This window comes from Corvus kubaryi, unplaced genomic scaffold (assembly GCF_017639235.1).
Source record: "Corvus kubaryi isolate FWS band 111438036 unplaced genomic scaffold, C.kubaryi_AGA036_p1.0 135, whole genome shotgun sequence".
NCBI classification, from domain to species: Eukaryota; Metazoa; Chordata; class Aves; order Passeriformes; family Corvidae; genus Corvus; species Corvus kubaryi.
Window position 1 is genome coordinate 587369 of NW_024580669.1, and position 12052 is coordinate 599420.

The following is a 12052-nucleotide window of genomic DNA, read 5'->3' on the forward strand; positions in this document are numbered from 1 at the left end:
AGAGCAGGAGAAGACTGAGGGAATGAGGGTGAGTGCCACAGAAATGGGGTGAGGAGAGGAGGGAAGGGGCCAGAATGGATAAAGAAATCTGGGGGAAGGCCATGAGGGTCGGAGCCAAAGGAAGGGGCTGAGGGGATCATGAAAGTCCCTTTTGATGGTTCTGAGTTGCCTCATCCCAGTATCAGTGAACTCTCCATGGAACAGCAGGAGCAGATGATCATTTTTAGGGTTCACCAGGCTGGGCTCAGAAACACCAAAAATGCATCAAATGGCGAATGTTGCAATCGACTTTGGAGCGGGGAACAGGGAGATCTGGACTTGCCCAACCTCTTACACAAGAGGCTGTAGGAACACCCCGTGCCGAACGCTGGGGCAAAGGTTGTGGTTGGCTGAGCAGTGAGTCTTGGAGGGGATTCCACTTGGGATTCCAGGTGCTTTTGGCAACGAGATCCACGGTGCTGCATCCGTAATAAATTTATGGAGAAGCTGCTTCCCGATCCTTGCCGGGATTTGAGGGTCTCAGTGCTCAGTGCCCAGGATCTGGTTTAGCTCTGCTGAGCCTTGCAGGAAAGATTGGCAAACGAGCTAAAAAAAGGAGAAGGAACAACGATGGGACAACTCATTTATGAGTCACTTATTACCCAAATAAGTCAGGAACGTGCCCTCACGGATATTTCACCCATCCTAAGAATTTGCTACAGCAGCAATGGAAAGTGCAAAGTGCTGCTGCCTGGTGAAAAATGAAGGTGGGGGGAAGAAAAAGTGGCTTTTTTTGGGGCAGGGCACCATTTATGGCAAAAAATTTCCCAGCAGTGTGTCTCCAATTTGCCAGATCCATGGATTCTTCTAGCTCCTGCTGGCAGATAAAAACCTGGAATTCTCACTGAGACAGAAATATGTTCCCAGATGCCCTTTGAAGAGGGAAAATCAACAGCCCTGTGCCTTGACCTAAGAGATGTGAGGAGGTCTCTGAGGTTCTGGAGCAGATCCACAGTCAGAACATCCAAATTCCCACCTCCAGTGGGATCATTCAATCACTGTCCCAATGAAATCCAAGTATTTTAGTGTTGGGAATTACTTGTGGTGAGGAAAAGTAGAATTCCAAATTTCCTTTTTCAGTGCTTAGAAAAGCAAAGAATTCGAAGGGATTTTGTCCTCATTGATCCCGATGTTTGGACTGGATCATCCTAAAGGTCTTTTCCACAATCCATGATTTTGTTAACTTTGCTGGGGAGGGGAACTGGAGCCTCTGGAGGTCGAAGCCCATTTCTAAGCGGAGTTTCTCTGCCCCTCTTTGGTGCCTCATGACTTTTTTGGGTGGTGACAAGGCAAGCCCATGATGTCACCGTGGTGGGCACCCGCTTCCTGGCAAGGCTCTATTTTGGCTTCTTTGAAACCTTGACTCACAAGGCTCTAGCCTACTTAAGTCGGAATTAAAGAAGTCATTTGGAGTTTTATTTCCTCTTTTATTCAGAAAACCAGCAGAAAGAAAACGAGTGATCCCTGCAGATTCTGTCCGTGAAAGAAAAAAGAGTGGAGTGGGAGGCGGCAGCAGCGTTTCCTGAGGACAGCTGTCCTGCTGGATGATGTCAGGGTAAAGCAAATCGTGAAATCTGAGCTCGTTTTTGGCTGTGCAGGGCAGTGCCAGGAGCCCAGTGTGAAAACACAAACACCGCAGAGGATCCTTTTCCCTGCCCTGGGTGAATCCCAGGAATTCGTGGGAATGCTGAGTTTCTCTGCTTTTCTCCTATTTCCTTATGATCATGGAACGGTTTGGGTGGGAAGAGACCTTCAACATCTCCCAGTTCCGTGTTCCAGGAGTCCTTCCGTGGGCAGGGACACCTCCCACTATCCCAGGTTGCTCCAACCTGGCCTTGGACGCTTCCAGGGATGGAGCAGCCACAGCTTCTCTGGGAATCCTATCCCAAGGCCTCACCATCCTCACACATCATTTGTGACGTGAGAGGTTGGGTTGGTTTTTTTCCTTGATTTCCACAGGTTTGTGATCATATGATTTCGGTCTCTTCCATGAATTTTTGAAGCCATTATTCCAGTTTGGCAGCAAGGCTTTCCCAGACTGGCTTCTCCAACTTTCTCCAAGATCAGTGGTTTCCTAGAGGATCCTCTTCCTCTCCTGCTCATGAGCTCGAGTTTAGAGCCCCTTGGCTGGGAAAACTCTGCCTGAGGACCTTGGCTGAAAGGGAAAGTGAGCCCAGAGAACTTGGGGCTTCCTCTGATCTCCTTATCTTTGGCTGCTGCTGCTCCTGAGCCTGGAAAAGCTGTGGAGTTCTTGGCGGAATTGTCGCCTTCACTGTGAAAAAAATGGATGCAAAGATTTCTGGGTGCTCAAGAAGGGCTTTGGACCCTCCTGCTTTAACCCAGGTGGACAGAGAGAGGTTTGCTCCCCCCATTTATGCTCTGCTTGTCAAACCAAACTGCAGGAAAAAAAGCCTAAAATGCAAAATCTGGACTTTTGGACCCAAATTTCAGCTTCATTCCACACCACTCTCAAGGTGGGTGTCACCCCCTAAAGGTGTCTCACCCCATTTTTCCCTCAGCTCAAGAAAAACTCCCTTAATCTCTGAAATCTTGCAGCAAGACAAGCAAATTTTGATTGATTTTATTTTATTTCCCCTTGAATTTTGTCACATCTGTGAAAAAAAAAAGTGAAAATCTTCCAAAAAAGAAGCAAAAATCTTAAAAAAAGGTGAAAATCTTCGAGAAAAAGGGAAAATCTTCCCCAAAAAGCATGAAAACCTTTAAAAAAATTGAAAATCTTAAAAAAAAAATCAGAATCTTCCCAAAAAAGTGAAAATCTTTTTTTTTTAAAGTGAAAACCTTAAAAAAAAATGAAAATCTTTTAAAAAATGTGAAAATCTTCCCCAAAAAAGGGAAAATCTTCCCCAAAAAGGGGAAAATATTCCAGAAAAAGTGAAACACCTTTAAAAAAATTGAAAATCATAAAAAAAAATTTAAATCTTCAAAAAAAAGTGAAAATCTTCAATAAAAGTGTGAAAATCTTGGAAAAAAGTGACAACCTTAAAAAAAAATCAACATCTTCCAAAAAGTTTGAAAATCTTCCCAAAAAGTGTGAAAATCTTCCCAAAAAGTGAAAATCTTTTTTAAAAAATTGAAAATCTTAAAAAAAACCTGAAAATCTTAAGAAAACTGAAATTTTTAAAAAAATATGAAAATCTTCCAAAAAAAAATGGAAAGCTTCAATAAAAGTGTGAAAATCTTTTTAAAAAGTGAAAATCTTAAAAAAAATTAAAATCTTTAAAAAAATATGAAAATCTTCCCCAAAAAGTGAAAAACCTTTAAAAAAATGGAAAACCTTTTTAAAAATTAAGATCTTCTAAAAAAAAGGAAAACCTCTTTAAAGAAAAGGAAAATCTTCCCCAAAAAAGTGAAAAATCTTTAAAAAAATGCAAAAATCTTCAGTGGAGTGTGAAAATCTTCCCAAAACCAGTGAAAAATCTTCCCCAAAAAGTGAAAATCTTCAATAAAAGTGTGAAAATCTTCAATAAAAGTGTGAAAATCTGAAAAAAAATGTGAAAATCTACCCACAAAAGTGAAATTCATTTTTTTAAAAGCCAAAATCTTCCCCCTAAAAAGTGCAAATCTTCCAAAAAAGGGTGAAACTCCTCCAAAATGCCCCATGGAGGAGCATCCTTGGTGTTTCTCCCGCTGCCTTCCGGCACCGCTCTCATCCCAGTCAAACCCAGTTAAGATTTTTCCCTTCTGCTTCCATTTATTTTTGGGTTGGCTTCTCCTTTTTGGCCGTTTTGGCACCTTGCAGCTTCCTCGTGCTGCTCTGTGCTGGTGCCACACATCTTGAAACAGTTCTGGTGGCTTTTGAGTCAGGCCTAAAGTTCAACCACCCCCGCCCAAAGGCTCGGACTAAACCCAGCTTAGAAGAATGGTGTTTTCACAACGGGGAAAACCCCACCGAATCCTCAGGAAATGCCTCAAAGGTGACAAGAAAGTGAGGAAATGTCTGGATGTTTTCAGCAGGGGGCAGATTATTAATTTTTTCCCATTATTTTTGCCGTTTTCCCTCCCCCGTTTTTTGTACTAAATCGTTCTTCAAAATAACTTTCATTATTTTGTTATTTCGCGACGTGGATCTCCAAATATTGAGTGGAAATATGAATTCTTGCCAGGAATTCTTGCTCTTTACCAGCTACAGCTGGAGCCAGGAGATACGAGCTCTTTCCAAAAGGTTTGATCCCGGCAAAAATCCTGGAATCATGGAATGGTTTGGGCGGGAAGGGACCTTAAAGCTCATCCAGTTCCAAGGGCATGGACACCTTCCGCTATCCCAGGTTGCTCCAACCTCACCTTGGACAATTCCAGGCATGGAGCAGCCCCAATTCCTCTAGAAAATCTCCCTTGCTGAGAGATTTCATCGTGGAAAAATCCTCCAACTGTCTCACTTGGCAGGGTGGGACAATTCGAAATTTTTATGGAATGATTTCCACTGATTTTCCTATCCTGTCCATCCTTGTGCTGAGCTGGAGTTTCCTGCTGGATTTGGGTCATTTCATCCTCCTGCAGTGGGAAAAATTGGGTTGCTCCAAACTGGATATTTTTTTCCAAAATGGATATTTTTTTCCAGAATGGGTATTTTTCTCCAAAATGGGTATTTTCAGGAGAAAAATGCCCACTGCTGGAAAACATGGATTTTTCCATCCAAGCAGGGAACAAGGACAGGGTGGATTTCTGTGTTAGGAGTGAAGTCACTGCAGAATAGAAGCAACAGAATTTGACTTCTTATTTTCTCCCTAAAAATTGGAATTTCCTAAAAAATGTAAAAATACAGGAATCCTGCAGGATCTCTTCTTGGAGGAGCAGCTCTCCTTGAAGAGAGAGGACCCCTGCACCCCATACCAGTACCCCCAGTACCCCCTGCACCCCATACCAGTACTCCCAGTGCCCTTATGGACACACACCAGTGTCCCCAGTACCTCCTCCCCACACCCACCAGTACCCCCTGCACCCCATACCAGCGTCCCCACTCCTCCTTCCCTGCATCCACCAGCGTCCCCATTACCCCCTAACCCTAACCCGCACCAACCAGTACCCCCCGTACCCCCTTCCTCCACATACCAGTGCCCCCAGTATCCCCTCCCCACACGCACCAGTACCTGCAGTACCCCCTGTACCTGAACAGCCCCCAGTACGGCCGTTCCCCATCCCAGTACCCCCAGTACCCCCTCCCCGTTCCCCCATCCCGGTGTCCCCGGCCCCGCACTACAACTCCCGGCGTGCCCCGCGGCGGGGGGGCCCTGGGAGGAGCTCCGTGAGGGCCCGCGCGCGGGAGGCGGAGCGGCACCAGGCCGGAGGCGGCGGCTGCGCGGGGCCGGGCCATGGAGAGCCCCGGCGGCAGCGGCTCCTGGCGGGGCGACATCGGTGTGTGGGGCCGGCCTGGGGCTGTGGGGTCGGGATGAGCCGGGGACACCTCGGGGGGAAATCCGGGAAAGGAGCTGGGCAGCGGAGCCGCGCCGGGAAGAGACGGGGGCTGCTCGTAGCGTCGGGTTCGGGGGGTTGCGGGGTGGGCTTGGGCGGCTTGCGGGATGGGTTTGGGGCTTGCAAGGTGGGCTTGGGGCTTTCAGGATGGTTTTGGGGGTTGCAAGGTGGTCTTGGAGATTTCGGGATGGGTTTGGGCGTTGCAAGGTGGGTTTGGGGCTTTCAGGATGTGTTTGGGGGTTGCAGGGTGGTTTTGGGGCTTGCAGGAGGGATTTGGGGGTTGCAGAGTAGGTTTGGGGCCTTCAGGACGGTTCTAGGTGTTGCAGAGTGGCTTTGGGTGTTGCGGAATGGTTTTGGGGGTTGCGGGGTCGTTTTGGGGGTTGCAGAGTAGGTTTGGGGCTTTCAGGGTGGTTCTGGGTGTTGCAGAGTGGTTTTGGGGCTTGCAGGAGGGATTTCGGGCTTGCAGAGGAGGTTTGGGGCTTTCAGGACGGGTTCGGGCGTTGCAGGGTGGATTTGGGGGTTGAAAGGTGGTTTTGGAGCTTTCAGGATGGTTTTAGCGCTTGCCGGAATGCTTTTGGGGGTTAAAGAGCGGTTTTGGGGGTTAGAGGGTGGGTTTTGGGGCTTTGCGGACGGTTTGGGGGCTTGCAGGGCGATTTAGGGGGCGAACGGGCTCTCGCAAGGACAGGAATAAGAGGATGCTCTTGGGACCGCCTCAGGGCGCGGGGAACGATCCCCGTTCCTCCCGCAATTCCCGCGGGCGCTGGTGTGGGGCTGGGGGAGAGGGGATGTGCCCACCTTGGGTGTCCCGATCCCGCCCGGGTGACCCCGGCAGGGCCGGAGCCGCTGCGGGCTCGTGTCCCCGAGCTGCGGCCGCTTCCCGGGGCGGGGCAGGGCCGGTCCCTGCCGGCGGCCGGAGCCATCCCTGATTCCCTGCCTGTCCTTCAGCGGAGCCGGAGCGGTGTCGCAGGATTAGGAATTCTGGCCCCGGCTGCAGCTTCCCTCCTCCTCCAAAAGCCCGGGATGTGGATGTCATTCCAAATCCCTGCCGTGTACAGGGACACCTCCCACTGTCCCAGCTTGCTCCAGCCTGGCCTTGGATACTCTCAGGGATGGAGCAGCCACAGCTACTCTGGGAATTCCAGCCCCTGCCCACCCTCCCAGCCAGCAATTCCCAATTCCCAATCTCCCATCCAGCCCTGCCCTCTGGCACTGGGAAGCCATTCCCTGGCTCCTGTCCCTCCATGCCTTGTTCCCAGTCCCTCTGCAGCTCTCCTGGAGCCCCTTTAGGCCCTGCAAGGGGCTCTGAACTCTCCATCCTCGTTTGGATTTGCTTCTCCTGACATAAACCCCGAGGAGCCCTTCCCATCCTTGGCCTGGACGTCAGCGCCGAGGGCCAGCAGGGTCTGGATGGTGTGTCCGTGTCCTTCCTGCAGAACGGGGAATTTGGGATCAGCTCTGCCCTCGGAGCCATCCCTGACCTGGACCTGCACAGATTTGCTCTGTCCTGGTCACATCTGGGGGTGCCAGGAGCTCCAGAGGATCTTGGAGCAGATGGAAGTCAGGGGCAGCTGCCCGTGGCAGGGAAGTTCGGATCCGTGAGGCAGGGATTGCTCCAGCTGCTGTTATCCCATGGGAATGGGCCAGAAAGGTGCCACGAGGCAGCTTCCTGAAATCCCAGAATGGGTTGGGTTGGAAAAGACCTCAAATCCCATCCCAATCCCATCCAATTCCACGGACAGGGAATCTTCCACTATCCCAGGCTGCTCCAAGCCCCAGTGTCCAGCCTGGCCTTGGACATTCCAGGGATCCAGGGGCAGCCCCAGCTGCTCTGGGAATTCCAGCCCAACCCCTGCCCACCCTCCCAGCCAGCAATTCCCAATTCCCAATCTCCCATCCAGCCCTGCCCTCTGGCACTGGGAAGCCATTCCCTGGCTCCTGTCCCTCCATGCCTTGTTCCCAGTCCCTCTGCAGCTCTCCTGGAGCCCTTTCGGGTCCTGCAAGGGGCTCTGAACTCTCCATCCTCGTTTGGATTTGCTTCTCCTGCCATAAACCACGAGGAAATCCAGGCAAGGAGAACCCTCCTGCCCAGGAGATTGGCCAAGGAACGAGGATCCAACAAGCCAAGGAAAAACCCTGCACAGCCCGTGCTGTGAAAACGCTGGGACTCAGAATTCCCTTTATTTTTATGGAGAGGATTCCTGAACCCTCGGAGCTGGTTTTGCTCACCGCTGCCTCAGCAGCAAAACCCCCCTGAAGGGAGGTGACGTTGGCACCTAATGGTGACCAACCGGCCTCGGCCTGTGCCAGGTGTCCAGCAGAGGTGGGAACTCATTTTTCCAAGCTCCATGGACTTTTTGGGAAGGTGTTTTTGAGGTGGGATGCTCCTCAGTTCCCTCTCCCAGCCATTCCATGCTTCTCCATGAATCCAGAATTTGGGAAGGTATTTTTGAGGTGGGCTGGGATGATCCTTGATCCCAGTTCCCTCTCATTCCAGCTGTCCCATGCTGCTCCATGAACCCAGAATTTGGGAAGGTATTTTTGAGGTGGGATGCTCCTCAATCCCATCTCCCTCTCCTTCCATCCATCCCATGCTCTTCCAGGAATCCAGAGTTTGGGAAGGTATTTTTGGGGTGGGCTGGGATGATCCTTGATCCCAGTTCCCTCTCCTTCCAGCCATCCCACGCTCCTGCAGGAATCCAGAGCTCCACAGATTCATGGAATAATTTGGGTTGAAAGGGTTGGAAACCCATCTCATTCCAACACCTTCCCACTATCCCAGACTTCTCCAAGCCCCACCCAACCTGTCCCGCAACAATTCCAGGCATGGAGCAACCACATCTCCAGGAATTCCGTTCCAACCCCTCCCAGCCAGAAATTCCTTCGCGTTACCCAACCCGCAGGATACCAAATCCCCATTTATCCATATCCTTGATTTTCTTTGTGAGCTCCTGGATGTTTTTTTCCCCCCTCTTTTCCAGCTTTCTGGGCCGACCGCACGCCGGTGCACGAGGCCGCCCGCAGAGGGGAGCTCCTGCAGCTGCAGCAGCTCATCGAGAGCGGCGCCTGCGTCAACGCCGTCACCTACGACTCCATCACCCCCCTGCACGAGGCCAGCCTCAGGGGCCAGGCCCAGTGCGTCAAGCTGCTGCTGGATGCGGGGGCCCAGGTGTGCATCCGCCTCTGATCCAGCCGGGAATTCCTCTGGATTGGTGTTTGGAAGCTGTTGGTGGGATCGGGGTTACGCCATCAGCTGCAGAGCTAAAATCGGGGGGAGGCTCTGGGTAGATTTGCCCTGATGGCCAAGTTGTGGGTTGTCACTCCAGGAAAGATCTGGAGGGGCTGGAGCACGTCCAGGGAAGGGAGAAAGGAGCTGGAGAATTCCTGAGGGAGCTGGGAAAGGGCTGGAGTGGCTGGGGGAGCTGGAAAGGGGCTCAGCCTGGAGCAAAGGAGGCTCAGGGGGGACCTTGTGGCTCTGCACAAGTCCCTGACAGGAGGGGGCAGCCGGGGGGGTTGGGCTCTGCTGGCAGGGAACAGGGACAGGAGAGAGGGAACGGCCTCAGGCTGGGCCAGGGGAGAGGCAGGCTGGATTTTTGGGAAAATTCCTCCATGGAAAAGGTTGGAAAGCATTGGAATGGGCTGCCCAGGGAAGGGGTGGAGTCCCCATCCACGAAGGAATTCCAAATCCCTGTGCATGTGGCACCTGGCGACACGGGGCAATGCTGACTTCACCCGAACTCCACCATGACGTGCAGAAATCCCTTCCCGACCGTAACATTCCCACCATTCCACGATGCCGTGAATCCCAGGCGAGGTTTTCCCGGCCTTTCCCGCAGGTGGATGCCCGGAACATCGACGGCAGCACGCCGCTGTGCGACGCCTGCTCCTCGGGCAGCGCCGAGTGCGTGCGGGTGCTGCTGTCGCACGGCGCCCGCGTGAACCCCCCGCTGTTCACGGCCTCGCCCCTGCACGAGGCCTGCATGAACGGTAAATCCCAAATCCCAGCTTTTCCATGGATAGCCGCGCCTCGGAGCGCGGGGAGAAAGCCCCACGTGGCTTCCTTTGGGTGGGAATCGTGCGGGCGCTGCTGGCGTTCCTGGGGGGTTTGTGGGTATGTCAGAGGGTTTTGGGGAATTTCCAGAGGGTTTGTGGGAAATGGCAGAGGTTTTTTTCCCCTGGGTGAACTCGGATTTCCCAGTTTGAACTCGGATTTCCCAGTTTGAACTCGGATTTCCCAGTTTGAACTCAGATTTCCCAGTTTGAACTCAGATTTTCCTGTTTGAACTTGGATTTTCCCAGTTTGAACTCAGATTTCCCAGTTTGAACTCAGATTTCCCAGTTTGAACTCGGATTTTCCTGTTTGAACTTGGATTTTCCCGGTTTCAACTTGGAATTCCCTGTTTTAACTCGGATTTTCCCATTTTAACTCGGATTTCCCCCATTTCAACTGGGATTTTCCCTGTTTTAACTCAGATTTCCCATTTTAACTGGGATTTTCCCCATTTTAACTCCAATTTTCCCCATTTCCACCGGGATTCTCCTGCTCTAACCAGGATTTCCCTGCTCTAACTGGGATTTCCCCCATTTTAACTCCAATTTCCCCTGTTTCCACTGGGATTTTGCCCATTTTAACTGGAATTTCCCCCATTTTAATTGGGATTTTCCCCATTTCAACTCCGATTCCCCCGCTTTAACTGGGATTTTCCCCATTTTAATTCCGATTTCCCCCATTTTAACTCCCATTTTTCCCGTTTCCACTGAGATTCCCCCGCTCTAACCAGGATTTCCCTGCTCTAACTGGGATTTCCCCCATTTCCACTGGGATTTCGCCCATTTTAACTGGGATTTCCCCCATTTCAACTCCGATTTTCCCCGTTTCCACTGGGATTTCCCCCATTTCCACTGGGATTTTCCCCATTTTAACTCTGATTTTCCCGTTTCCACCAGGATTCCCCCGCTCTAATGAGGATTTCCCTGCTCTAACTGGGATTTTCCCCATTTTAATTCCGATTTCCCCCATTTCCACTGGGATTTCCCCCGTTTCCACTGGGGTTTTCCCCGTTCCAACTCCAGTTTTCCCCGTTTTAACTCCGATCCCCCTTTTTCCACCGCGATTCCCGCTCCTCTCCGTGCCGCAGGCAGCTCCGAGTGCGTGCAGCTCCTCATCGACGTCGGTGCCAACCTGGAGGCTCACGACTGCCACTTTGGGACGCCGCTGCACGTGGCCTGTGCCCGGCAGCACCTGCACTGCGCCAAGCTGCTGCTCCAGGCGGGTACGGCCATCCCGCCGGGAATCCCTCGGGAATCACCCCGGGAATCCCTCGGGAATCACCCTGGGAAGCACCTCCCCCTCCCTCCCACCCTGCAGAATTCCCTCGAAGCTGAAGGGGTGGGAAAAAAAACGGGGTTTTCCAGCGAGGGGATTCCATGCTTGGATCTTGTCCTGGGGTTGTGGAATTCCAGCCTTGGAAGTGGCCTCAGAGCCAGCTGGGATAGCGGGAATTGTCCCTGCCCGTGGAGCTGGAAAACCGTGAAGGTCCCGGTCCAACCATTCCATGATTCCCATTCCCTTTCAGAGACCAAAATCTGTGGAAATCCCCCCATTTCCTGCTGTGCTCGGTCGGATCCGGGTCTCACATCCCACTTTTCCTCTGGTTTTCCTGGGAATTTCACTTGTCCTTCCCTTGCCCTGGAGGAGACTCAGCCCAGGGCTGAGGATGGATTAATTGATTCATTATGGGAACATTAATTATGGAGAAATTCCATGTGAATTCCTGGCTTCCACCTGCTGGGATTCCCAATCTGGGGCACCCAGGAATTGCCTAAAAATTCCACTTTCTCCTTCATTCCAATTAATTCATGGAGCTAATTAAGCTCGGCTTGGCCACGCATCCCTAAAAAAATTTGAGTTCCGCCTCTCCCAGCTCTGCTGGAAAAGGCGGGTGATCAAATTCCAGCTTTTTTTTGGGAGCAGGGAAGGAGTTTTTTCCTTAAAACTTACAAAAAACTTGGAAAAATATCTGGAACTGAAACAGATCCCAGCTCTGGCTGAGCCAGAATATCCCACGGGAATTGCTGTGGGAATAATTCACCGTTCTCCCTGCCTGGAGTGGGAATATCCCATGGAGAGGGCTGGGAATGACTTTGCAGGAAGCGATTCCCACCCAAAAACCGGGATTGAAATCCCTCCAGAAATGTCCAATCGGCCAAGCAAATCCAGGAGTGCTCAGATCCCAGCCTTTTCCTGGGATTTTTGGGAGACTCCCTCGCGTTTTCCCACTGTTTTCCCCTCCCATCAAACCATTCCTTAATTTCAAGATGAGCCGGCTTTTCCCAGATGGATTTTTCCCGGTGTTCCCATCAAACCATTCCTTCATTTTGGGCGAGCCGGCATTTTCCAGGATGGAATTTTCCTTTTCCCCGTTTTCCCATCAAACCATTCCTCAATTCCGGGCCGAGCCCAGCTGTTCCCGGATGGATTTTTCCCTGTTTTCCCATCAAACCATTCCTTGATTCCAGGGCGAGCCAGGATTTTCCTGGACGGATTTTTCCCTGTTTTCCCATCCAACCATCCCTCAATCCCAGG

General features: G+C 51.4%; 1 protein-coding gene across 1 annotated transcript in view; it reads left to right on the forward strand.

Annotated features, from left to right (window-relative positions):
• Positions 1–5304: 5304 nt before the first annotated feature.
• The window catches only part of ASB13 (ankyrin repeat and SOCS box containing 13), an 8815-nt gene continuing 2067 nt past the window's right edge, over positions 5305–12052 (forward strand). Inside the window, exons 1-4 of the mRNA XM_042051903.1 lie at positions 5305–5412; positions 8448–8635; positions 9303–9453; positions 10605–10739. Coding sequence (XP_041907837.1) covers positions 5370–5412; positions 8448–8635; positions 9303–9453; positions 10605–10739 — 517 coding nt within the window. The 5' untranslated portion in view covers positions 5305–5369. The remainder of the gene's footprint in view (positions 5413–8447; positions 8636–9302; positions 9454–10604; positions 10740–12052) is intronic.